General features: G+C 53.1%; 1 protein-coding gene across 4 annotated transcripts in view; it reads right to left on the bottom strand.

The window, feature by feature from the left end:
• Nucleotides 1-23,021, bottom strand: part of NCKIPSD (NCK interacting protein with SH3 domain) — a 45,926-nt gene extending 22,905 nt beyond the window's left edge. The window contains exons 1-5 of one of the 4 annotated variants that reach the window (XM_068694179.1): nucleotides 22,752-22,891; nucleotides 10,745-10,928; nucleotides 4,961-5,073; nucleotides 4,029-4,230; nucleotides 277-364 (exon numbers count right to left, since the gene is read on the bottom strand). In XM_068694179.1, coding sequence (XP_068550280.1) covers nucleotides 277-364; nucleotides 4,029-4,230; nucleotides 4,961-5,073; nucleotides 10,745-10,783 — 442 coding nt within the window. In that variant the 5' untranslated portion in view covers nucleotides 10,784-10,928; nucleotides 22,752-22,891. Of the gene's footprint in view, nucleotides 1-276; nucleotides 365-4,028; nucleotides 4,231-4,960; nucleotides 5,074-10,744; nucleotides 10,929-10,985; nucleotides 11,106-22,751 lie in introns of those variants that run through there. The other 3 variants (XM_068694178.1, XM_068694180.1, XM_068694181.1) reach the window with 3 other exon arrangements.
• Nucleotides 23,022-27,952: the final 4,931 nt, after the last annotated feature.

Consider the following 27,952-nt stretch of genomic DNA (forward strand, 5'->3'; position numbering starts at 1 on the left):
AGGCTGGTCTGAGTCCCAGGAGGACACCATACCCGACATCCCTCTGCAGCCAGCAGGAGAAAGCACCGTGCCAGGCTGCCAGGGCCCCCCATGAGCCAGAGGACACCCAGAGGAGCACCGGCCACCAGCTCGACACCTCTGGGGCTGAAACCTGTAGGAATTTATTCCCCAGCCATCCTGCTGGCACCAGAGGGATGTATTTCTAAGCAGAAAGCAGAAGCAGCTGGTCACCCTGCCTGTTTCTTGCCCACGATGCCCACAGCAGGCTGTCCTTACTTTTGGCGGGCGCAGCAAGCTGGGCGTTCTTGCGTTTCTCTGGAGGTGGGGGCGTGATAGGAGCAGCGCGCCGAGGCTGCGGTGGGATCTGTAAGGGAAGATTTCAGAGCAATCAAAGGAGGCAGACAATAAAGACATTCTCTGTTATGAAACCTCCTTTCTTGTGTGCGTGTGTAAATTTGTCCTTACATCTCTCTCATCATTCCGGGAAGTTTCCTCGGGAGGACAGATATTAATAGGCGGCTTCCTAGAAGAACAAAGCAGGACTCAAACCTGCTTCATCCCCTCCCCGTGACGGGAAAAGCAGCCCTTGTTTAATTGCTGTGTTCAGCAGCACACAGCACACACGTCGTGTAGACCTGTCAAGCATTTACTCCTCCTTTCTTCCAAATGCAGTCCCACACACTCACCGTGACTTTACATTACTCTCAATAGCTCCGCAGAGGCTGCAAACACCGCGTGTATTTAGACACTCTTCTGGAGAGATCCATTACATCAGCTACAAATACCCTTGCAGAAAGACAAAGCCAAGGGCTGGAGATGTGTAAATGCCTTTTCCATGCTTTCATTGCTATTCTGGCTCACGCAGGAGGGAGAAAACAGGGCTGGACCCTCTGTGCAATCCTACACTACCTAGAACAAAACCCGCGGGGAGAGGCTTTTGCTGGGGAGCTGCACTAACGCTGCTGTCCCTGCTGCACGTCTCCTCTGCTAGGAATGCGGAGAGAGGAATGTGCAAGTTCCCGTGCTCTGATTCAGATGCCGTGATCCCCGACAGCTCTCTCGGAATTTCCCCGGTGAGCTGCAACCTCAGGTTTAACCTCTGCTCAGCAGGAAGCTGAACACAGCGGCCAAACTAAGCAGAAGCACATTGCATCAGTACCCTGATGCCCTGGGTCAGGAGATGCACATCTGGGTCTCTAGGGACTTCTGCCTGAAACGTGCCTCTGCTTTTATGGGATATTGCGGTTGCTGCCCGCAGCAAAACCATTCAGCTCCAAACGGGAAGGGAGAGGAGGTGATGGGTGAACGTCTCTGACAGCCCAGGCTGGCACCAGCTGGAATCTGCCATCACACACTGATGGTTTTCCAGGTTTCTTTAGCCCTGGAAGAGAAGCCTTTCTCTGTGAATTGGACAGAGGAACCTTTAGAAAGGGGTTTGGTGACGCCCTTCTCCCACCTAACACCTAACGTACCCAACCTTTCACTACGTCTCATAGCAAGGCACTTCTTCACAAGTGCCTTTAGCCAGCAGATGACAACGAGACACTGCTGCAAACTCCCAGGCTGAGCTCTGCTGTTATTGTCAATCCACCTCTCACTGTTATCTGGGCAAAGTGCTATATGATACTCGCACACAGAACCAGATGGAATCCAGCAAGCAGGTACTTGGCCTTTTTAAAAGCCATCCAAAAAAGAGACCGCACAGCTGAGAGCGCCAAAACTGATCAGGAGGGGCTCTGCAGCCTGCAGCTGGAAGGCTGGTGCGAAAACTGGAAAGCTCAGCTGTGCTAAAAGCAGACCCCTCTCCCCCAACGGGCAGAGCTACCAGGACGTGTCCAAGCTGCTTGGCACAGCACAGCCACAATTCCAGAAGCAGCAGGATTTAGCAGGCGGGCGGGCGCGGAGTTTAGAGCAGCAGCATGACATTATTTGGAGACTGCTAGGGCTGGGTCATTCTGGAGTATTTCCACGGCTTCGGTCTCCCTTCCAAATTTACCACGCAAGTTGAACACAACTATTACGGATTAGTGTGTAAATTAATAGATGTACGGCTGCTGTTAGCTCAGAGCCCTACATAGCCTCATGCCAGCAGCTCTCCAGCCCCGTGCCGCAGCCCGAGCGGCTGCAATGGGAATGTGAAGCATCAAGTGAATTTCGCAGCATTAATGCCTGCCCAAGCTGCGAGCCATGGCACGGCCAGGCGTTGGGGGGTGACAGACGGCTGTCCGCTCCCTTGGCCCTACGCTCCAGCCACCGAGTGGGTTCACGAAGAGGTGTACAACACCAAAATGCTCAAGGGAAGGGGAAGAAAGGGGAGAGAACACCCTCTGTGGAGCTGCCGTGGGGAAGGTGGCCATACAGGAGCCCTTGCAGCTCTGATGTCTCCTGTCCAAAGGTGAGAAGAGAGGATGGAGCTTGCCAAGGGAGCAGGGAGAATATTCCAAGAGCCCAACCTGCTCCTTTGGCAGCTGGTGTAGAGCTGCCCCATGCTAACTGCAGAGGAGAGACTCAGCACGGGTGCCATCACCAAGGACTTTTATCTAGTTCAGTCCCAGGGGAGCAAAGCTACCAACACTGAAATTTGCACTTCAAAAATCCTGCTCAAGTTTTTATATGCAAACATGAAACGCACCTGAAAATCCAAAGCAACAAAAAGCACATCCTGAGACTTCTGCTTTTCTGGAGTTACTGATAAAAATGCAGATTTCGGTAGGTCTCTTAGGCAGCTGCATAACCAGATACAGTGGAAGAAATCTATGATGCTTCCTCCATTTTCGTATTTTCAAAGCGTACAGGAAATTCCTCTACCGAGCAGTTATAAGATCAATGAGCCCTTTCAGCACAGGGCAAAGCTAGGATCCCTACGACTGCACCCTCAATGCCACCCGGACAAAAACAGCTCTGTTAGCCAAGGAGTCAGCCTTGCTCTTTTTTGGCAAGCAACCAAACCACAGGCCAGATAAAGAAGGAAAATCAGCACGGTGAATAGGCCTTAAGGTGCTCCATTTTCTTAGCTTAGAATGCGGAGGCTTGAGAATAGAGCTGGTTTGGCTGCCCAGAAAAGAAAACTAAGGAGAAAAATAGGGTTTGTAGGGATCGCTGCGTTCTGCACGAGGCAGAGCTACCTTTCATCTCTGTAAACTTGCAATTCTTTATGTGTAAAAGAAGCCTCATCTGCTAGGAGTGACAGTGTATCAGTACCTTATAAACACTGCCCATTTAAGATAACTGCGTGGAGATGAAGACAAACTATGGTGTATATCATCATCTATAGGAGAAAAAAAAATCTTTGCGCTCATCCCTGCTTAGCCTTTAGCCCTAACATCCAGCTGTACCCACACAGCATAATCTGCCCCATCATTCTTCCTGAACAACTGCTGCATCCGTCCTCGTCCTTGGCTATTTCTCTGAAGCCTCATTGACGCCACACGGTAACCTTGGAATTGTATACAACTTAGATTAAAAATACAAAATCCGCTCTAAATCATGTTCCCTGCATTTTATCTGTAATTCAGCATGACAAGGAATATGCAGACAAAGGATCTTTTTTTTAAAAAAAAAAATGTAGTAAACATTGGCAGCCACAGCAGATAAACACTTAAGAACCAAAGATGGTATTGTGCAGATTTAACAAGGGGGAAACAAAGCAGTGCTCAGTCCTCGGAGGGAGTTCTGCTTGCTTACATCAAAGCTGTTTTGCAAAGTATTCTCTGGGGAGCTTGCAACTCTTTTAGAAAGTCATCAGGAAACAGTCACGCAACCTAGAGCAGCACTTGCACATCACCAAAAGATCCTGGATCTCATCAAGGATCCCAAAAGCCATTACGAGTGTAAACGACGGAGGAACTGTTCCAGGCTTCTTGGATAGAGCACAGGATCAATTTAGAGCACCCAGGGACACACTGCAACAGCCCCAGGCAAGCAACACAACACCTGATACACTTCAGCTACAAAGGCATTTTATTAAACAAGAAAAGCAATATCACAGCACTGAAGGAGGGACCTAGAAGGTATCCAGCTGCTGTTACCTGGTAGGGACCTTCATCCTCCTCCTCGAACTCTGTGTTCGGAAGACTGTGGTGTCGCTCGTATCCCGTCCGGCACACCCCGTTGGGCTGCCGTGCCACATCCAGATGGTGATCGCTGGAGGACTGTGTCATAACCATCCCCTGCGGGGTGGGAGAGTGACTTTTGCGGGACACGGTCTCCTTCCGGTGATGGATCAGTTTTCTGAAATGGAATGACGACATCAGGAACAGCAAAGCTAAAGGACGGGAGCGACTGTGCTGAAACATTTAAATGATGTATTGCTTTGGGGTTATATATACCAGAATGGGTTATATTACTCTGAGTACCGACTCCAGTTTCATTAACAACTAAGGAAGCACTTTTGGGGGAGGAAGGAAGAGGCTTTGCAAGAAGCCTATGATTTATTCATCACTTCACAGGAGAAAAATGCTTCTTCCTCAAGGGAGAGTCACATATTGCATTGCAAGCTTCAGAAATTGCCTGCACTTTAGAATCACTGTTCAACTGAGATTAAACCAGTGTGCCTCAGTGCAGAGTGCAAGGTGTCAGAGGAGGAAAAAAATAAAATTCTCCTCACAAGCAATTATTTGAGAACATTTTAAGGGCTCTGTGCCACATAGCCGACAACCTCTACAATTCTTGGCTGGTGGAGAAGAGAAAATATAGCCAGAGAGGTTTTGGATTGCTCTTCTAAGCCTACAGTGCAGCTAAACGTTCCCTCTTCTTTGTATGTAAAGGGAGAGAGAGGCAAGACCAAAGCACTGCTATACTGGACATGGGCAACAGGAGTAGCATCAGCTCAAACACTGGCCAGCTCGGAGCACATCAGCACTTTGCAGCAGATATCCAGCTTCTCCAGGAACAGACAAAACACCCATCACACGGTGAGCACCGTCCACCTGCACCTCACCCAGTCTCCCGTCCTACTTACTGAAGGACATCCCTCTGCTCCAGGTTGTACTTCCCTCCATTCTTCATAGCCGCGTTGTGCACGGCCTCGATGGCACGGTCGATAGACTGGAGAACCACATCTTGCTCCAGCACCTGAGAAACACAACATCCTGCACGTTACTGTACTGCTTCGGCTGTGACTTTTTTTGGGGGAGCATCAGAGATGATAGCAGGAGAGATAGCAGTACACGAAGCCCACAGACCAGACACCGTGTGAGCCGAAAGGCCAACAGGCAGAGTTTGAATCTATCTCGTGACAGACTCACTTCTCCCTCTTCCCTCCACAGGGAGCATACGTGATTCCGTGCTTCATACAGAGTTTGTTTCCAACCATAAGCCTGGAATGGGTAAAGTCCCTGTGTGGAGCTCCAGCAAGCACAGCGCGGCCCTGCTGCCTCCCTCACCCCTCTGGCACTGCAGTGCCACCATCACTGCAGGAAAACCAGGGCAGAGCTCCAGCAGCACGCAGCAGCCCCAGGTACTTGGCCTGCTACAGGCAGCCTACGAGACCCCATTAAGCCTCCGAGACCCCATTACTGCAAGCTCAGCTCTGGCTGCTCTCACTGCCCCGGCTAGAGCAGACAGGCAGCCATGAATATCATAGGCCCAGCCACAAGCTGGTGGCCTTCAGAGCCACCCGGCTCTGGGCTGGCATCTTTGCCTGCTGTTTTTCTTGACGGTTGTTTTGCAACTTGAAGCGGCTTTTCCAAATCTCCACCCAAACTGTCATAGCAACATTTATTCCTCCTGCCAGCCAGCTTAGCACTCGTTGCTGCAGCCGAAATAAACACCAGCCTTGAAACAAGAAATACCAAAAGGCGACATTCCCCGAGCTTATGGGGGAGGCTGGGCGAGAGCTGTGGTGAAGGGGCAGGGGAATATGAAGCCGGTTTCCATGCCTGGGATGTTCTCCAAGGCTTTATCCACAGTTGACACATTTTCAGAAGAAAAGACTTTTACAAGAAAGAGGCTGAAGGCAAGGACATGCTACTGGGCCTTTGCCCTGTGTTTAGCAGACCCACAGGCCACCAGCGCCATCTCTTCACCACCATCTCCTCACCACCACCGGCGCCATCTCCTCTCATGGCCTCAGCCCCTGCACACAGGGGGTGAGCAGGGGCAGAAGGGGGGAGCTTGGGCTCCAGCACCCGCCACAGCTGTTTGAAGGCCAAAATCCCCTTTATCTTCACTTGCTGTGCCCCCCTCCCCGCATCACAGCAGCCATTTATCCAGCCAAGGAGCGGCTGGAATCTCATCAAGGATGCACCTTAATTGGCCTTAGGGGGCTGCCGAGCAGCAGAAGGCAACCCCTCCCTGCAGGGGCCAAAAGTGCCTGCCTCCGTAGCACTGGCATTGCAGCTTCCTGATAAATACACTATGTATTATTTATGTCCTGATTAATTACTAAACCAAACGTGAATTAACAACGACTGCAGACTGTGGAAAAGAAAAAACAAACCAAACAAGGTGAGGATGAGAGGCCTTCTCTGCAATATTCGGCTTTGAAAATTAAAAATTTAGGAGGAATTTTTGTTGGCTGTTTCCCCAGGAAAGAACGAAAGAAGAAAGCAATGCAGGAAATCTTAAAATAAATTTAAAAAGCAGGTATGTTAAAATAAACCTATGAAATTCATTAAGGTATCTAAGCAAGGCCAAAAAAACACTGTGAATTCAGCTTGAGGATAAAGCCTCCGAGCGGCCCCATCATGGTGAGAATTTCACCACCTCTGACTGCAGCTCTAAGTAAGGAAATGCAGCACAGCTCATTTCAGTGCATTCAAAGGGGTGTTGGAAGGAAAGGCACGTTATTACACAGCTTTTGCTGACTTCCCCATGGTTTAAGCGAACCCTACTTCCCACCTTTGACTGAAAGCCCGCATAGATCAGCAAGGGCAGCACTCGGTGTACCCATAACACAGCTGCCCCTGGCACCACAGCCACAGAAACCCGCAGGCTGGTGCCGCTGCTCGCTCTGCGTGATGCCATTTGTTACGGAGATGGTGCTTCTTTTCTGATAAAGCACAGCAGTTTCACACTGATGCAACAGTGCTGTGACAACTGGCTTTTTGCTGCTGTGCTCTTTCCTTTGTTTTCACCACCCAACCCTCTATTAACGCAGCCCTGTCAAAAAGGGATTGAATAAAAAAGCAGCATTAACTTGCCACTCGCACTTTATGATGATGTTCATGCTGCTCATAAACTGTGTCCCTTTCCTTTGCCCGCTGGTCTGTTCAGATGGCAGATCTTCAAGCACAGGGGCAACTCACACTCAGGGTTTTTGGGATACGCAGCACTATGCTAATCAACTCAAAAAATACAAATCAACATCCTGCATAAATCAGCAATTAGAAGGAACGAGTCAGCCACTTACTCCTGGAGGTTAACCAAAACAGCACTGCTTTGTCTGAAGAGGATGGGGGGGAAAAAAACAAGCCCACTGCAGTTAAAAAGAGCACAGAGTGCATGGAGGTAAAAGCCAGGTCTGCCAACACCTCAGCAACTGCTTCCCTCTGCTGAGAGCTCGTGGGGTGACCAGCTCACGGGCACTCTCCTGCAGTGGCTGGGGACCAGAGACCCCACACTGCCAGCTCCAGCAGAGACTCACTCACCTGCTGGGCCTGGCACCCGCTCTTGAGGAAGCTCAGAGCTCGCTGGACACACACAGGCACAGATCCTGGTCACACAGTGCACTCCTGCACCTCCTTGCACACTTATGTGCCATTCTGGAGACCTATGGCTTTGTCACCCCCCTACGGCCTGCAGAACATGGACACTAAGGACAGGGAGCAGAGCCAGCAAGCTGATGCAAGGGAAACTCGCACCACTGTCCCCACAGGGTCCTTTACTACAAACAGCCCTGTCCCCTCCCGCACTCGAGGATACACAGAGATGAAACCCTGCTCATCGCAAGCTAAGCTCCGGCTCAGACGGGAGCAGATGAAAAGGGCACGGCTGTATGGCACGCTGTCAGAGGAGACGCCGCACAAAGCCCAGGAATTCAGCCAGATTTATTGTAGTGTGCTGGTAATGGGGGCCGGAGGAGCCCTGAGCAGCCGCTGCATCAGGCTAGCTGTTAACTGTACACCTTAACAAATCCCCTAAAAGGCGCAGGGTTGGCAAGGCAGCGGAGATCCTGTGGGGACAGTGTCTGAAGGGCAGGCCCACATGGGATGAAGGTGCGTGGTGGCACCCGCAGGCTCTTGTTCAGCAAGGGTGGCACAGACATCTGTGCGATTGGAAGCAGCAGGATTTTTTTTCTGCCCAAAGTAAGTGAAAAGAGAGGGGTATTTGGGTGATGCAATGATACCTCTGAAGAGCCATTCCCACTGCATCTAATTCTGCAGAGGAGCAGGCATCACCCTGCTGTGAGATGCCCCTGGTCTCAAACGTGCAGCAGAGAAACCCTGCGCTATATGAGCAGCCTGCCAAGGCCAGTCTGGATATACCATGGGGTTGAGGAAGAGCAATCACCAGCTAGACTGGTTAATGGGATGCCTCGCACACAGCCCGAGTTGTGGTAGAGAATCAAGGGCACTTCCAGCACCCAACAGCTCCCCCCTGCAGGTGAGCTCCCCTCCAGGAAGGAGTTACATCTCAATTAGACCCAGGAATATCACAGAGAAATCTGAATTTCTTCCTTCATAGCCCAGCAAAGGAGAATTACAGCAGCATCAATAAATCATTATTTCCTCTCTCCTTGCTAATAACATGAGCAAACAGAGGCTCTCCCCAGAGCCGCCTGCCAATTTCCTTCTGCCCCCATCCACAGGAGACTCCCCACGTGAGGAGGGGCAGGACCAGGCCCCAGCTCCTCGCGCCTCCCTCCCCGCTCCCCAGCCGGGAGGGGACAGATGCTTCTCCCAGCACCACAGATGCTTTCAAAAAGCATCTTTCCAGCACATTTTGCAGTCCCTGAGTGTGGCCAATGCTGGGCACAGCCACGCTGAGGGTGCGGATGTATGCGTATGAGTGAGGATGTGTTTGGCCCTGCAGCTTGTGTTGCTTTCATCTTCCGCACGCTGGAAAAACACTGCCTCAGGAGCAGCCTCCCCAGAGAGGAGACGTGCACAGGATGCCTCCTTCACATCATGCCTCTGCCTTCCCCGTGTGCAGAGGAACAGGCTGAGGAGAAAACTGAGCCATTCAGAAAACACCAAGACCGCCAGTGTCCTGGCCAGGCAGGTAGCACCATCTCCCCCCCGGTCTCCCCAGGGTACCCAAAACATCGTCCCCCTCCCTCCTTGTTTTGATTTCTTCCACGTGCATGGCCCGGCTCAGCACCTGTGTTGTTTGAATGCAGTCACATGGAAGAACTTGCTCAGCAGTCTAGAATAATCATACCTTTCAGAAAAGCATTTTCTAGACAAACAGGTTGACAGCTGCATCAGCGCAGCAAACACAGGCTGAGCCACCCTGCGCGTGCAAGACTCCCACATTTTCTGAAAGTGGCCCATTAATGTATGGCAGGCTTTTCTTTGCCTCTGCAGGAGGCTGATCCAAGGAAAACAGAATTTCTTCCCTTGCCTCCCCAGTTTTTCATGATCAAAGGCGCTTGCTCTTCAGCATGTGCAGGAATCGGTGCCCTCATTTCAGCAGCTGCCAGCAGCAGCTTTTGCCGTAATAGCAGCGCCCAAGCAGGGCTGCTGATTTTTACCTTCATGTCATTGCTCCAGCTCTCATAACAAGACAGACAAAGTTTTGTCTCCAGTGACAGCTCAGTTTTCATGCAGCTGCACTGACACGGACTACTACTGAAATTAGGATATTTATCCCGCTAGCGTACACAGGCACAGACTGGGTCTTTGTTGCTCAAATCAGGGACAAACACCACCTCTTAGGTCACCCGCAGTTCGTCCCCAGTCACCGCCCGACTGTCTGCACACTGTAATCCTTCCAGATTTACATGATCGCTGCAGCAATTTACAAAAAAATCAACCAGCCTTTGTTCTGCCAGGCCTGTGACAGAGAGATGTACCCAATACGAGTTCCTGCTTCTGAAACACACAGCTCATCAAAAAAAAAAAAAAAAAAATTAAAAAACCACAAAACTCAGCTCATTTGTATCACTTTTGGAAATTCAGCTCTTTCCTCTTCCCCTTCTTACAGCCCCAATCAGAATTTTTAGTCCCAAGGCTGTTGGCCAAGAGATAGGCATTAACTTATTCTCATCGGTATGAATATGCTGTGCCTTGCAGCACTTAAAAACGCATGATAAAAATGCAAGTGGAACAATGGGCAACTGTCCTGGTTACTGAAGAAATACCATGAGAAATGCTCCTAAATAACCTGCAGCATCTCTTCCTAGCTAGTGAGCAAACAAAGGCATGGCTGAGCTCTTCTGACAAAGAGTCAGCCCAGAAACGGAGCTTGAATTCCTGCTGATACATGCCATAGTGTTTTACTGATCGGTGTTTTTACCAGATCAGTGTTTTCTGCTGTACGCTGACAGCAGCTGCTGAAGCGGACAGCGTGCACAAATGAGAAATGAAGAGAAAGGATAGCCGGGGAAAGGGCTTAAGTTGTGCAAATCATGCTAAAGCAGAAGCCAGAGTCCCTGGCAAGGGAGATGTACTAACTGGGGACAGCAGAGGCACAAGTGGCACTTGGAATACACAAAATCCCAGAGGCAGCAGAGGGATGCACAGCAACCAAGCTTCGACTGGTCTGCAGCCAGAGGCCGGTTTCTCCCTCGGCAGCAGGCAACTCTGCAGTCAGAGAGAAGGTGGCAGAGACACTGAGGGACAACGAAATGCATGCAACCCACCACTGCACACGTGCACTTCCAAAGGTGCCAACGCTTCATCCAGAGTCTCTCCAGCCATGCTCAGACCCTGCTTACTGGCCACGATGATCCCGTGCAGCTGATCAGCAGGATCAGCCCCTGCTTTCTTCCCTTTGCAATTCTGTGCCCTCCAGTAACCAGAACACGTCTCTTAAGCCAAAACATGCTAAGTGAATAAAAGCACAGAGACACAGGTTTTTAAAACAAAGCAGTCAACACTTACTTACATATCTTGCCATTCCCTGATGCCTTAATTCCTACAGCTCCCAATGCTTTGGGGGACTTCTCTGCCTCTGTCCCAGGCGAATAGCTGCCAGACAACAGAGCTCCCCCTCTCTTTAAGGTTTAGCTGCTTAATATCCTTTTGGCACACAATTGTCAAGAAGGGAAAATATCAGGCATGATCAAGTAACAATCACTGCATCTGTGCAAGGCAAACATGTTTCCACTTACATATGTGTGTGTATATATATATTTAATATATATTTTAGAGCTACCATCTGCTACTTACTGAAAAAGAAAACTGCAGATATAGTCTCTACGCGGCAGAAAGTTCAGGACTACGAACGAGGATATATAAAGGTGGAAGGAAAGCTGCTGCAGTGAAGTGCAAGAAGCTATTCCAGGACTTTTGACATATTAGCAGTAAAAGAAAAAAAAATACAACAGTTGTGCTAGTTCTTTGCAGTCATCTTTAGTCTCCAGTTTGGTAGCCCAAAAATACCCACTGCAGATGCCCCTCGTTTCTCAGGGAGATTCAGTACAGCTCCTAGGTTACATGCATGCAGTTACTGCAAGAGCATTAAGAAGAATCTACATGAAGCATGATCAAAAATGCAACTAATTCATGACTTCCCAGAGTGTTGGAGACATGCAGGGCAGACTACAAGCGTCAGGCCATATTTATTTTGATCAAAGACATAGATGTGAGTCAAAAACCCAGGTGCAGAAATGCTCTTTGCAGCTGATCACGTTTGCTACGTGTTGCTTAGACAAGAGGCAAAGATGGAGCCCAGAAGAAACAAGCCTGGGAAACCACATGAGTTCTTGGTTCCTCGTTCAAGAAGGTTCTGCTTTCTCAAAATCTGTTTCTGTAGAAGGGATTGTAGCAAAACGCTGGGAAGGTAACAGTAGTACAAGAGGCAGGACCAGGAAATCCAAGTTTCTGCCATGGAGTACATTTCCAGCACACAAGAATCGACTAAGCGAGGTTTTCAGAGGTCAAGCACAAAAATCTGCAAACAAGTTGTCGATGCCACTGATGCATAAAGCCAGATGCGAGAGGAGAACATGTATGTGCCTGTTAACTGAAGGGGACTTTCCTAACGCATCCCCCAGCCTGACACAGATTTCAGACAGCTCCGTGAGACGGAGATAATAACTTGTGGTTCATCTCCATTTCTGATTTACCAGCTTTTCTTCCAAAATCCTTCCTCTCCTGTGGAATGGCAGAGGGAGGAGGCTACGCTGCGCTCTGGGCATAATTAATGCACTGCCAAAAGCCAAAACGGCAGACAGAGTGTGAAGCTCCTCTGAGCGATGGAGCAGAAGAGGGGGCTGTGACAGAGCGCCCAGCAGCCCTCGCAGCCCACGCTGGAGCAGTGGGGAACATCGGAAAGGAGTTGCCATCCTCACGGGGCAAGCACAGGGAAGTCCTCAGCTCGGTTTATTCCCAGACAGGTACAAATTGCACAAAATCATAAACCAAACACCGGGCCCCAGGATCCTTTTAGCAGCTCCTTCCCACAAAGCTGTCACCGCAGGATGGGAACCTGCCTCGTGTTACCAGCAGCAAACCTGAGAGAGGCCTCGCAAAGCTCTCCCCAAACAAGGATTATTCTGGTCGGGAGGATGAAAGGCAGCCTGCCTGCCGCAGGATCAGCTGGCAGTCTGGCGAGAAAACAATTTTCCAGCGTCCCAGGCTCTGTGTGCAGAGCAAAAGCTGCCTCTTCTGCTGCGAAGGGATGTGGTTTCCCCTTCTAGCCCCAAAAATCAAAAGAAAGCCAGCAGGGTAGGATCAGAAACCACATTACGTCACCCAGAAACCCCAGTACTTTGCTCTGTAGCAAGCACCTCTTGTCTTCAGGATACCTGCACGTCCTTTTGGAAATGCAGCTTATCACGGTAATGGGGTCAGATATGACACCTATACTGTGAGATAGAACAGCCCCAAAAACACCATGTAAAAATCCCTGAACATTTGTCACGAGGAGTGGAATTGCTCCACACAACAGCAACCAGAAAAGTCAGGCCTGCAGTGTCACCATGCCCAGAGCAGTGCCACCCTCCCAAGGAGCAAGGCTCTGTTCCAAGGCAGATGGATGGTAAATAGTCCTCTTACCATCATCCTTTCTAACAACCCCGAGCACATCAGGTAGACCGAGATCCTTGAGGGCTTCTCCTGCTAATGATATTTCAGGCCAGGGACCCAGGAGAGCAAGCACACTTATGAAGTTTTTCCAAAGTAGGTACCCCAAAAAACACAGCTCATTTCTATATGACGCTCCCTCACCGCAGATCTCACCAGCAACATCCACAGCCTCCCTGGGTCACAGGCACAGGTATCTGAAGTATCAGTAGTAGGAGAGAGACCAGGATACCTTACAGTACAGATTCAAATCCTCATTTGCTCTCAGGTGGGCCATTAGGAACACCTGAATGATGATGGGCATCACCCTTTTCCCCCATCACCACAGACTCTGGCAACCAGATGTACTGGCACACTCCGAGCTGCTCCCCAGCAGGGGATGCTACTCACACCACTGCCTTATTAGCACACTGCACACAAAAGCTACCCGAAGTTAAGCGTGCTGGCTAATTATAGCAAAGCCATTTAAAGACCATTGAGGGTGCAGGTGCAGGGCAGCGAGGGAAAAGGCATCAGAAGGGCTGAAATATGCCCCAGGCAGCATTGTCAAGAGGTGGATCACGCTAATTGGCCATACACAAAAATCCCAAGTATGCCAACATGCTTATTAGTTAAGAGCTGCTGCTGCAAGCACATTTATTCCTGGTAAAGGGGATGCTTCTGCTGAAGCAATCAGCACCGAGCCGCTACCCAAATTCAGGGAGTCAACGCAATCGAGCTATCTTGGGACAATGATAAATCTAACATGAACTCTTGCCCCAAAACGAACAAAGACACCGTCAAGATCCATAGCTGCATTTTACAACTAGAACTGTTATGTGCATGACCATAAATTTACAGCGTAAGCCAAAAAAAAGTCAGAAATCTGTGAAATAAAGACCCTGCAGCCTTGTGAGTTGCTTTTTGACTGGCAGATGGTGGGAGTGGACAATGCACTATTTTTCTGTGCTGCAAAGCTTAAACACAGTGACAGTTTCCACATTGACCTACAAAAGTATCTTGAGAATTGCAAGTTTAGCTATGTTTATCAGTGGAATGAGGCTAACTTGCTGTTATCGTCAGCTTCAGTTCAAGAACAAATCCGTGGGTTGTTTAGTGTTCTTCTCCCCCCCACAGAGAAGATTAAAGGGTTCAACTAGATTTGCTGACATTTCACCCATAGTGAAGTAGGAGGTGGGTCACGGAAGAAAGGCAATTCATTAGTGTCCCACACTATCTGCAGGAAAAAAATAGCCTCCTGCCCTAGCTGCAAGTTATAATCCCATCTCCTTTTGCAGCTTAGAATGGCACTGGCTCCCCAGAAAACATGAAGAAATTGGAACAGGAGGGAAATGTCCTCTTAGGACACTGTGCTAAAGGCAGCAGAACAGCCATAATCCTGTTTTCCTCACTTCCCAAGGCAGCGGATAAGAAAAACCTGCATTTGTTGCACTGCTCACTTCTCAGGCACAAAACTTTCACCCTGACTCATTTGCCTTATTACAGTATTGATTCCTCACGTCCACCTTCTCACATGCCCCGTTCACCCTTGTCAGCTTCCACTTTGCTCAACAGCACGAGAGCAAATTAAAACAAACACGTTGCAGGAAGCCTTTCCAGCCCATCTCCAGCACGACAAATCCCATGGGAAGGGAGATGGCCAGGACTTAGCTCATCTCCAAGAGCCAGCTGGTGGCCCCTACATGGGGGGACCTGGAGAAGGACCCTCTGATGCCCAAGACCCTAAGAAGTGGGTGGAAGGTGCCTGACAGCAATCAAGAGGCAACAGGAGCTCTCATGTGTGTGCTTTGGGCAGCCCACGCTGGCTGCTTCTCCCTTCTTTTGCCCTCCAAACACCTACAGGTTGAGCTGACCGCTCTTCCTCACACATTCATGATTTATTGATGGGACTCAGTAGGCCAAGCTGGTGGTTAGCGGTGGACTTGATGCTCTGGAAGGTCTTTTCCAGCCTAGATGGTTCTGCAGACCCCATGGCCCAGCTGCCAGATGGCTGGGTGTTCCTCCACATCTCTGGAGCTACGCAAGACCAAACATTGTCAACAGTGGTTTGGTCAGGAGAATTTTTTGCTTAGCCATTAATAGCATAGTATATTTATAAGCTTTTGAAGCAATCAGAGCTCAATGCCATCTTGAGACCTTAGGCCTCTGTGTGAGAGCTCAAGAGTACGCCCAGTTCAGACATGGTTCACATAGGTCAAAGTCTCAGATGCCAGCCCATAACACAAAGAGACGGCTTCTAAGAGAGCCTGAGACCACAGGCAAGATGATGACGATGCTTCCCTGGTTGCTGGAGGGGTTTCTTTCCACCCCTGATGTAAAGTACATGTATTACATTGCACAGGCCTTTTAATAATAACTAATTATTTCATTGCAGTTATCTCTTGTAACCAAGCTACTGAAGACAGACACCGTAAATCAATTCCAAAAACAAGTTAGAGGGGATGAATTTTTTAGGCTAAGCCAATAAAGGTGATTCTAGGGCAGACAAAAACTTCATCACTTTGAACACAGCACTTCAAGGGACGTGATGTCAACTGGAAAAAGTCTTCAGCTACAAACACTGTGATTCCACAAGGCTCAGGGAAATCCCTAAGCTGATGCATTAAGTATGTAAAGAATTTTTATGCTTATTGTTCCTAGTTAAGGTATCGGGTTTGGGTGCAGCTATTATTTTTACTTGTCAACAAACGTGGGCTTCCCCTGACAGCCGCACTTGACACAAAGGCTCCCGACAGCTGCTGCCTGCTTCTCCCACATGCTCCTCGGGAGCAGGACCAAAAGGAGCAGACCACGGTCCTGTGATTTATCCACCGGGCTCACCGCACTTCATCTCAGATGGTCAAATCGCATTAGCCCCTCTTCCTCTTGCAAATACGCATCCTTTCCTCGGGAGGGGAGGAAAAAAGGCTAACTTCAAGCAGCCTGGAAAGCCCCAGAACTCACCGAGTTCACCCAAAATGGAAGTGTCACCATATTAGACCGAGAGGCTGTGGAGGGCTGCGTTTGTCTGCTTTGTGGGGAGCTTCAGTTTGATGTCTTCAGGCAGCCATCTGCTTTTTCCAGGCTCTGCCGTGGCTCTCAGCACACAGACACTGCACTGAACTCAACCAGCACTGACTTTGAAAATCTGTCAGCCACAATTCTGATCTTCCACTTGCAAGAGGATGAAAATCGCCTGCTTGGCCTGCCAAGGCTTCCTTCCTACCTCCTCCTCCTCCTCCAGAGGTGGGAGGATGCAGCCCTGCGGCTTGGCTCAGCCTCCTGCCCATCGCTGGTGGGATGGACAGAGACCTTTCTCCAACAAAAGCACCACAGATCTCATCTGCAGGTGACTCACTGAGCCAGGCAGCCCCAGGTCCTGAAGCAGCTTTGAAGAACAAAGACAAAATCGTGACAGGCACTGAGGGCCGTTCCTGTCCACCCCACCTGAGCCCTTCCTCCTTGTAGGCAAGTCACTATTTTTGCAAGTCTTGCCAACATCTCCCCCTCACCCCCTTTTTTTTTTTTTTTAAACTAATATAATAAAAGCTTTGGAGCTGGGGTCTGCCCTCGGATTTCCATCTGGCAATGCGCTACCCAACTTGTGCTGGGGGAAGAAAAATAAAGAGAAATAATAGCTATTACTTGGATCTAATCTGAATCCGGAACCAGTGATTTAGCAAGACACGACCTACAGCCTGGAATTATCTAGCACACTTAGTCCGACAGCTTCATTTTTATTTTTATTTTGAATTAAACCTCTTGAGCAGCTGAACAAGGTGAAATACCAGTGTGTTGGCATTTCCAGATGCCGGGCACAAAAGTCAGTGCCTCAGACTGCTTTCATGCGCACAAGCTCAAGCCCAGCAGTCTGAGCAGGACACGGGGACAACGTGGTGTAGATGGGACTCACGTTGCTGGAACAAAAGGCACCAGCCCGAGCCTGGGGAGTGGGTTCAATACGCTCACAGCTGCGTGCCACTGGCTCCATAGCTGCTGCAGACAGACAGGAGGACGGGGACAGCCTGCAAGCGATCAAAGCCACCTAGCTGCCAAGGAGGAAGGCAGTGACAGCTTCTTATAAACAACTCGCACAGGCAAACAAATAACCAGGAAACACAAAGCCGGGAACTTTCCATCCCATTCTAAAAAGCCCACGCTGCCAGAGTTTTACTTCCCCTTCTTGTCTGACTCGAAAAGAGAAGAAGTATTTTGTTCCCTTGCAAGGAAAGCACACAGCTCTGCCAAGCCAACTCGGCACAGCAGGGCCTGAACACAGAGATGAAGCTGAAATGAAGCTCCTTTTCCTCTCTCGCTGCAGGTTTGCAGATCTTGTGTTTGGGACAACTCCACTCCTCTGCTAGTGGCGAGGGAGCTTGGCCCAAACCAGCACTTCATGTCCCCACGGCAAGAAAGCAACGGCAGGCTGCAGGGGAGCAGAGAGAAACACACAGAGCTGTGAATCACGTCCCCGGATCCACTTCGCTTATGACAGGTTCAAAGGGTTGTTTTGTTTGTTTGTTTTTACAGCAGAGGTTTTGCCCTGTGATAAGGATCAAGGCACATCAGGCTCAACAAGTAAAGGTCAAGCCTGACTTGTGAGCCAGCACGCAGAGCTCTGTCAGATCTGTGCCTTGTAAAATTTTGGTTATAGCACTGACCACGTCGGATGGCAGCATCCATGAAGCCCAGTTTTCTTACAGACTATCTAAGGCTACAGCCACACACAAGGGCTACTGGTCCCTCTCTCCCTATAAACCCTTTCTGGCATTTTTTTACCCTTTTTCCAAGGCCCAGACTGACAGTTCAAACACTGAATAAATGATCTTGAACAGGAATGCCAAAGTTTAAATCCTCCATGAGGGAGTAAAGCTAGGATGCTCTTAAAAAATCTGTTTATTTTTATGCACATCTGAGCTAAACGAGGAAGAGGAGGCTGTCCCTGTTCCAACAGAGCTCTCTTAGCAGGCAGATTCAGCTGGTTTCCAGGTTTTCCTTCAAGATAAAGCAATACACATTTCTTCTCCCTGCTCTTCACAGCTCCTTCCTTCCCGTGGGCTGACAGCAGAGTCAATCACCTTCAATTTGCATCCACTACGTTTCAGCCTCGCGGCCTCTCGCCTCCCTCCTCGCTTACAGGCCGGGGATCGAGATCAGGCAGAGAAAGCCCCACGGCGAGGTGTTGGGGGATTTAAGCAGAAACCAGCTCCTGTACCCCATATGTTAATCACAGAACCACCTTGCTCAATAAATGTACACAATTCAGTCATTACTGAAGTCTTTTCCCTGCAAATGGGTGAGAGGGAGGGTGTTGGCGTTTTCTGCCCACAGGGCTCAGCACCTCGCCCGCCATTTTGAGCAGACCCTTCTTGTCTGTGTCCAAACCCAGCAGTTCTTCCCTTTTTTGGTGACAAATCAGTCATTTTCCTTGAGTAAACAAGAAAGTTTAACCTTCCCCTCCTGATGGAAAGTACTAATAGGCACTCATAAGCACAGCCTGCCCCTACTGCTCAAATGGGGGAGTCCAGCTCCCAGGGGCAGACTGCACCTGATACCAAAATGCCCAATTATCCCAATTATTTTTAGTCAAAGTACCCTAAGTAAGAACGTATCTTCGTGGCGAAGCAAAAGCTGAAGATCATTAGCGCATTTCTACTTTAATCATTCTGAGCTGCGGAAGATTGCCGAACTTCTGGCTAAAATTTCCAGTCTTTAGCTACAGTAATTAGAAATGGTTATAATTCCCCTGACTGGGTGATTTCGTTTCAAGAACAAAACTTGATCTCGAAGCATTAGCAGCTCCGATACGATAGCATCTCTGTTATTTCCACAGCCCAGGGAAAAAAAAGCCTCATTCTTTCAGTTTCTTACGTGTGTCAAGAAACACAGCCTCAGCTGCAAAGCACTGCCAGCTGCTTATTCTCCAAAATAAAACTTTATTTTTAGTCTAAGTGCTTATTCAGGATCCGAGCGCTCTGATTAAGCTCTCACGCCCATTAAAAGCTCTGTCAAATCCAAAACAGATGACAAATGGCGATTGAGGCTCCAGAGCAGTGCAGGGGGTGGTCTGTAGGTACAACACCCCACACTTGGGTTTTTTTGTGCAGGAGCAAGGGCGGAAACCTGCCAGCAGCCAACACCAGATTTGGTGCAGATGAGGGATAACAGCTCTACCACGTAGCGCCCTTACAGCCCAGAACAATTGCTAGAGCTCAGGTTTCCAGTAGCTTGGGATTTGCCTCCTAAGAAGCATTACGAACGGAGCATCTGAGCAGGGCAGCACGTGCTGCTTCGCTGCTGAACCACGGCGTTCGCTACCTCGGCAGAAAAGCAGCCAGATTAGCCCAGAGCGTTGCGTCAACGCCACAAAATGAATCAGGAGTTTCCTGCAGGCAAATGGAGCTCACGGCTCGCTCCTGGACAAAACCCTCGCTTCTCTCTGCGGCTCGGGAAGCGAAACCACTCCTGTGCCCATCAAAGCAGCCGGCAGTACCTGCGCTGTGCCTCTGCTTCTGCTGCAGGGGGATTCTCGGTTGTTGCTAGGCTGCAGGAAGCAGCCTCTTATTTTTATCACATGCCTGTTTGTTCTTGCAGAAGATACAGCAAATAGCAACCCGAGGCATCCTTAAAATGCTTGCTGTACTCTTGGCTGTGTCCATTTTCTAACCAGATGGTCCGAAGCTTCTTGGCAACCAGCACGAGCACCTTCCCACCTAGACAGCTCCCTTCTTGCTCTTCCAGAGCTACAACGGGGATGTGCAAGAGCTCCGAGAAGGCCTCAACCGATGGGAGAATCCACATTTCCAGCTATTTTTCAGTTGTTACAAATAAACTTTACGGAATTTTGAAGAGGCTATTAATAATTTCAGAGCTATTTCCTAACGGCTCAGCACAGCTGAGCAGCTGACCTGCCTCCATTGGGCAGCACACGAAACCAGCCCCACAGCTTGCCGCTTATTTTTGCACCACCACCATACACCAACAAAGCCTGGTGGTTTCCAGCTGCTGTCCCACCCCTCTGTATGTCATATCAACACTGCTGTTGATGGGGGAACACAGCCTGGGCCAGGGCAAAACCAGCTGTGTTATGTAGAGAAGATGAGGGCCGACACAGACGCTGCTCCCTATGCAGGTCCCATATCCAGGATCAAACTGCTGCAGCTTTCAGCTGAAGCTGGAGTAATCCTGATTCCTGTTATGAAATTACATGGCTCACTATAATCATGGTAACGTATGTACTATTTAAGCCAGTCACAGGACCCTAACTTGCTAGACCTGGCATTCCCCCCGTCCTGACACCGAGTCAGCCCCTGCTCCTAATGAAGCTTCCTGAGCCAAACCTTTTACTACCTCCCACGAAGCACCATAAGGTCCATCTCCTGGAGAGACTTTCTGACCCCAGAGGAACCCCGAGCTCCGTTTTAACCTCCCCATTTTTTCACCATCCATCACGTAAGCACCAGCACACAGTCGGAGACTCCAGACCAACCTTGTGCAGACGGACACCTCTCCACAGCACCCAGCTTGCTCTGGGCAAGCACCTCTCTGCTTTTCATTCACATGCCACCCTCATGCAGCAGCCCACGGCCTGATCCTCCCCTCGTGCTGCTCAGTGCCTTCAGTATTTATCCCCGGAGCCACACTCGACTTGAAACGACTCTTAATAACACAGCCAAAAGCAAACCACGGAAGAGTAAGATCAGCAGGAATACCGGCTGAAGCTGGGCCTTCCTAATTGACCACAATTAACGTCGCATCATCTGCAGCTCCACGTGCCCTGGCTGGGGCCCAACTCGCTTCTTAGAGGCATTATGTGCTTCTGGAGGGTCTGGTTTTCTTCCCATACAGCTCTCTGAATAGCAGCACTGCTGAGCCACAAGGATTTCAGCACAAACTTCTGCGGCATTTGTGACAAGAAGACACCAGCCAAGGATAAGCTTTCAATAATAAACGAGAATTATTTTTTCCTCTAGAAACGCCACGGCGCGAGTTACCCATATCTATGAAAGACAAGCAAAAAACCTGAAAATTGAGAGGAGCCTGGAAGAAAGCTAATGCCCCTAATAGAGGATGGCAGCAGCGAGAGCAGCCCAATCCTCTCCCACAAGCACCACTTGGGCAGGCTGCTGCGAGGGGCTTTCGGGAGATTTGCTGCTGCCTGCGACTGCTGCACAACCTGGTGCTTACCTGAAACCTGACTGCACTGCTAACGAGCCCCGGGCTTACCTTTACAATGGTGACTCCTGTTGGCCACTCGCTCTCCCTGCTAAGCATGCTAACACTCCTCGTTATCCCTGCTTTTCCTGTGATGTATGGGGCAGCGCTAATTGCCTCCCAAATCACTGTTGCTAATTGGTATCGGTGTCCTTTTTAAAGCAAGGCTGGGTGACAAATTGCTTGTACTCCCATCCGGACACTCGGATGGGCACAAGCAAGCTTTCAGGTAGAAGATGCTGGCTCCCAGGCTGGGCCTGCTGGCTTGCCACGAATAAAAGCGGGTTCTGATTTCAGAGCCAGCAGGATGTTACAGCGGGAAGCAGCCTGGCACGCCGGGCACGACTGCAGCTGCAGAGCAGCAAACGAGGTCCTGTGCTGCCTCACGCACCAGTTCTAGCTCCGGAAACCTAACCACCAAAACAAGATAGGAGGATGCAGGAAAGGCTCTTCTGCTTCCTGCCACCAGGTCCAAGGGCATTTGGGAAAGTTGCATCTGAACGAGAGGAGAGCGCCCACGGAGTCACCAGCGATTCTACAGCAGGGAAGCAACCGACTGGCAGGAGTCACCCACAGCACACTGCAAGCGACCTCGGAGCACTCGAAGCGTTAACGTTAAGCACATTAAAATGACTGCAAGCTCAGCACAACACACTTCTCCTGTAAGATTTTGCAACCAGGACGACACGGGGAGGCTGCTCCAAAAAGAGCTGCTGCGAGGGAGAAGCCTCCCGCACCCACAGCAGTTGGAAGGCGTCACGGCACACAAACGGAGCGGGGGCTGCAGAGAGGGGGCTGCAGAGCAGCAACACCACCGCGGGGGTTTACGACCTGGCGTTTAACAGGGTCCGTGCCCTGCAAGCAAACAGCCCCGTAAGGAGCTTAAGGGCTTATTTACCCAGGGATGGCCCCTCCTGGCTGCCTGACCTGAGGTGCAGCAGAGGCCAGGGATCGCCTGGCTTTTTGCGGGGGGGCTGCTGGGTCTGCACGGGCTGGGGCAGTGCACCAGGGACCAGAACCAGGACCAGCACCAGCACCACCAGCACCATCCCACTGGGATACCGGGGCTCAGCCCTGCAGAGCCCCACCAGGAGGGGACGGGGCTGGACCTCGGGGCCCGACCTCAGCGCGGGGAGGTCCCCACGGTGGGTCCCGGTGCCCGGAGCCGCTCCCCGTGGCGGTGCCGGTTCCAGTCCCGGTGGGTCCCGGTCCCACCCCCGGTCCCGGTCCTGGTGGGTCCTGTTCCCGGTGCCGTTCCCGGTCCCACCCCCGGTGCCGGTGCCGTTCCCGGTCCCAGTCCCGGTGGCTCCCGGTTACACTCCCGGTGCCGGTGCCGTTCCCGGTGCTGCTCCCGGTCCTGTTCCCGGTGCCCGTCCCGGTGCCCCCCACCCCGGTTCCCACCCCCGGTGCCCCTCTCCCTCTGCCCACCTGCAGCCGCTGGAGGTAGGAGGCCGGCGCGTAGCCCGTCTCCCCGGAGCCCGCCCGGGTGACGAGCCACCAGTGCTGGTTGCTGCGCTCCAGCAGCAGGAAGGTCTCCCCGGCGGCGAAGGGCAGCGAGTTGGGCTCGGCGGAGCGGAAGCTGTACAGGGCCCGGTACATGGCGACACCGCCGCGCTCCCGCACCGCGCCGCCCTCCCGCCACCACCGCCGCGCGCGCGCGCCCCCACGCGCCACGCCCACCGCGCGTCACCGCGAGGCCACGCCCCCTCCCCGAGGCCACGCCCCCTCCATGAGGCCACGCCCCCTCTGAGGACACGCCCATGTTGTAGCCACGCCCACTTTGGTAGAGGCCACGCCCCCCAGAGCTCGGGGCCGTGCTGCAGCGCCCCCTGGCGGCACGGAGGGCACGGGGAGGGTGCTGGGGGGTGGGGGTATTGGGGTGGGGATTTTGGGGTGCAGGGGTTGGGTTTGGGGGTGCTGGGTGGGGATTTGGGGTACGGGGTGGGGTTTTGGGGTACGGGGCGGGGATTTGGGGGTGCAGGGTGGAAATTTGGGGTATGGGATGGGGATTTGGGGGTGCAGGGGTTGGGTTTGGGGTATAGGGTGGGGATTTGGGGGTACTGGGGTGGGGATTTGGGGTACGGGGTGGGGATTTGGGGGTACGGGGTAAGGATTTGGGGGTGCAGGATGACGATTTGGGGGGTACAGGTTGGGGATTTGGGGGTACAGGGGTGAGGTTTGGGGTACAGGGTGGGGATTTGGGGGTGCAGGATGACGATTTGGGGGTACAAGGGGATTTGGGAGTACTGGGGTGGGGATTTGGGGTATGAGGTGGGGATTTGGGTGTGCAGGGTGGGGATTTGGGGTACGGGGTGGGGATTTGGGGGTACTGGGATGGGGATTTGTGGGTACAGGAGTGAGGTTTGGGGGTACGAGGTGAGGATTTGATGGTGCTGGGGTGGGGATTTGGGGGTGCAGGGTGGGGATTTGGGTACAGAGTGAGGGTTTGGGGGTACGGGGTGGGGATTTGGGGGTATAGGGGTGAGGATTTGGGGTTACGAGGTGAGGATTTGGTGGTCCTGGGGTGGGGATTTGGGGGTGAAGAGTGGGGATTTGGGGTGCAGGGCTGGGGTTTGGGGGTACGGGGTAGGGATTTGGGGGTACAGGGTGAGGATTTGGGGATACAGGGGTGGGGATGCGAGGCTGCAGGGTGCAGGGACGTAGGGTGTGGGATGCAGGTACAGATGTAGGGTGCAGGGCTGGGGTGCAGTGATACAGGCTGCAGGGTGCAGGATGGAGGGTTCAGGGGTCCAGGGGTGCAGGGTGTAGGATATAAATGCAGGGGTGCCGTGATACAGAGTTTAGGGTTGCAGGGTGCAGGATATAAATGCAGGGTGCAGGGTGCAGGGTGCAGCAATTTGCAGTTCGCAGGTGCCCGGTGCAGGTGCTCCCCAGCAGGCAGCTGCTCAGCAGAGGGCACCAATGGCTCGCGAATCCACCCGGCCGCATTTCGGCTGCGGATTTGCATGCAGCAGCGCTGCGAGGGCTGCAGGGCCGGGCACTGCAGCACCCACAGCCCTCAGCACCCACCTGCAGCACCGCCGGCTGGGGAGGCCGCGCAGCACGGCTATGGGGTGCTTCTACCTGACCCCAGGGCATGCACGGTGCCCTCCGGCCTGCGACACCCCAAAAAAAAAAACCAACCTTTTTTTGTCCCAAAGCACGGGGACACCCAGGTGTGAGAGCACCCCGGTGCTGCAGAGCCGCCCTCGGGGCGATTTCCAAACCCGAGTTCAAGGACGGATGTTTGGGAAGGTGATTAGGAGGTGTCTGGAAAAGCAGCACCTTGCCGGGACACGGCTGGGGCTGCCCTGACCCCACGGGGTCCCAGCGGGGCCGTGCTCCCCCCAGGACACAGGTCACTGCCCGGCTGGGGGGGGGGGGGCATGGAAATCACCCGGCGCCAGCCGAGGGCACGGAAAGAATAGGTGGAGAGGCAGCGCTCCGAAACAGGAGTGGTTTGGTGTTTCCGCAGAGATTAGCGGGATTGCAGGGTGAGGTTTCCTTGCTCTGGACAATATTCGAGCTCTGGGTGTTCCTCATTTGGGACTCTGGGCTTGGTGAGGAGTGCTGGAGCCTCCGGGTCAGCACTGGGACGTGGAGGCCTCCACCTCCTGCACGAGCCTCGTGGCACCACGGGAGCTCCCTGTGCTTGGCGCACAAGGAAGGGGCCTGGATTTCCTCCCCCGGGGTGGGGAAGCCGAGGCGCTGCTCTGCCCGCCCCATAAAGCCCCTGATGGCATCCCGAGAGCGGGGCGAGCGCCTGCTGCCCGTGGCGGTGAGGAACTGGCTCTTAATTACGAGCCGCAGGTGATTTATCTAGGGGCAGCGAGTACGGATCCCGCTGCGTCACTCGAAACGTGACCTTCACCCCCCCCGATAACAGCACCGCCATCCGCCGCCGTGAAAAAACGCTTCCCAGGGCTGGACGTGGAGCAGGGAGGAGGCACGAGGCCTTCAGCCCCCTCCGCAGCACCCCCAGAGCCCCTAACAAGGGCAGGGGGCTGCTCCCGCAGGGGTTTGGTGCTGCGCAGAGGCCCAAGGGCGCTTATAGGATCGCAGGGCAACCACGCGGGTGCTGCCCACGCTCCTACGGCTCCGCGTCGTCAACACGTTGCGAAACGGCAGCGGGATCGATCCTGCCACTTTTAGGTGTGCAAATATTATTGTGCTCCCGCGGGGCCTCTCCGGGTGAAAAGTCAGGAAGGGAGGGAGGCTCCATGGGGACCCCGGGCTCCGGAAACCGGGCGAGGCCACCGGGAAGCGGGGTGACCGTGGATGGCACCGGGAGGTGGCACCGGGAGGCTGCTCTGCCAGCCTTGTGTTTGATGGCATCTCAAGTACCTGTCCTCGTGGAAAAAAAAATCATTAGGGTTGGGAGCAGGAGGCTCAACACTCCCTGGTCTGGTGGGCACCCCGGAGGGGATGGCAGGAGGGGGACACCCACCAGGGACACCTGGCTCTTGCCACTATCCCCATTGTGTGCCCCGTGGGACCCTGCTCCCCTAAATCCTCATCAGGAGAAGCCCCCAAATATGACCAGCAGCAGGGAACAGCCAGATTGGGGCTGTGTGAGGCAGCTGGGGGGCCCCAAATGGGAAGCAGCAGCAAGGAGCCGGGGCTGCCTTGCGCAACGCTGGTGCACGGAGCCTATGGACGGCCTGGCCGGGACCCAGGGCCCCTCCTTCGGCTGTGGGGAAGGAACATCCAGCTGCTGTCAACAGCTGCAGTTCCTAGAAACGACCAAGACAGAAGGTCGGACGGGTGGAGGGAGCGCGGCGGGCGCGGACAGCCGGGGGCTCTGCCTGCACGCGCGGACACGCCGCGGGTTTTGCGACGGGCGGCTCCGCTCGGAAAAAAACAACCCCTCGGCTCCGTGAAGCTGGGTCCCAGATGGAAAAAAAGGCGGTGGGACGGAGCCCGTGGGCCCACCAGGAGCTGTCAGCCCGGCGTGGCGGCTGCCAGGCCTCGCTGTGGGCCTCGCGCTGCCGCCGCCGAGCCGCAGGCCGCGAGGGAGGGCTGAGGGAGGCCGAAGGCTGCGGGAGGCCGCTGGCCTCGCCCTCATTTCCATACAATGCAGGGAAGGCGGCTTCGCCTCCTGGCAGCTCCCGGCCTGGCCCGGGACACCACGCGCTGCTCCGTGTCCTCCCCGCCCTGCCCCAGGGACTCGGGGCAAGCACCAGCACAGGACCCTCGGTGCCACACAGACACGTGTGTGGGACAGACGGACACCCCAGTCCCACTGTGGCTGTGGGTGCTCGTGGGTTCCCTCAGGGCTTGCCACACGCAGCCGCGATGCCCCAGCTCATCCCCGGGGCTGCCCTGTGCCAAGGGACCTCCTCCGTAACCCGGGGACCCGCCGGGCTCTCCTCAGGCCACGAGTGCCAGGGACACGCTGCTGGCAGGTCCCTGCCGTCAAAGCAGGGCTCAGTTTGCAGCTCCGGCCACAGGAATGCGATTCATCTCCATCCAGCCACCCCGTGGAGAGCCCCAGCAGCCGCCTCCTGCCCCAGTTTTTGGGCTAAAAGTGAGCTATTTGTGTAACGAGCGGTCCCCGTGAGCCCGGCGCAGCATCGTGCGGGGAGGCAGAAGGGCTGTGGGTGCCCAGCTCCTTGACTGGGCGCTGCACCTTGCTTTTCCCCTCGAAATGCCATCAGGGAGGGAAGGCGGGGTGCTCAGGAGGGCTGGCAGGAAAAGGTGGGTCCCCTCCGAACGTCAGGAAGCGGCCGGGGAGGGGACCAGACACCGGGGAGCCGGCGGCGCCACGAGGAAGGGGTCAGGGGAGCAGGGACGTGCGCTCAGCATCACCCTCAGCCAAGGTAGAGCTCGGTCTGCAGCTCTCCGTGCCCTACAGCCACGGGAAGGGGTTGTTCTGCTTTAGGTTTCCTCCCCGGTACCTGCAGTGACCCGCGGGTGTCCCTCCGGCCAGGAGGGGACATCTCCGGAGCACAAGGTCAGCCCGCTGCTGCCTGCCAGCATCGACCCTGCGCTGCTGGTGGAAAAACAGGAGCAAAACAGGAGCAAAACAGGAGTATTGGAAGAAAAGCCTCGCACAAACACACAGCCCCGGGGCAGAGGTCCCAAGGGAGCAAGGCAGGACAAGTGTCCTGCGTGCACGGCTCCGGGGGAAGGCAGGGCAGCCCCACACCCAGGGGTGCCAGCAGGAGCCCCGGCTTTACGTAATTCCCTTTCCACAAACACAAGGAACCGCTCGGAGGGATTTGTGCAGAGCAGCATGGAAGGCAAACAGCCCTGCTCTTGAACTTTGCAGGATAATGTTCCATTCAGAGCCGCTCGCTGGCTGGGTCACCCCCGCCTTAACCCTGCAGGACGCGGGCTGGGCCAAGCGCCAGCACCAGAAGGGGCTTAGATCACGGGCCGGGGAGGGATGTCCTCCTCCCAACGCTTTGATCTTGCTCCTTTTAAAGCATCTAAAAGAAGAGCTGTCCCTGCGCTGTCCCTGCTCTCCCTGTCCCACTCCCTGACCGTGCTTTTGCTGCTCTGACAAGCAAAATGGGTGGCAAAAGGATTTAAGCAGGGGAGCAGAAGCGAGCTCTGTCTCCCCCTGTTCTCATGCACCCGCTGCACCCCAATAATTGCCATCGCACACCCCAAATGCTCCGTGGGGC

Source organism: Anas acuta, chromosome 11, assembly GCF_963932015.1.
Source record: "Anas acuta chromosome 11, bAnaAcu1.1, whole genome shotgun sequence".
NCBI lineage: Eukaryota > Metazoa > Chordata > Aves > Anseriformes > Anatidae > Anas > Anas acuta.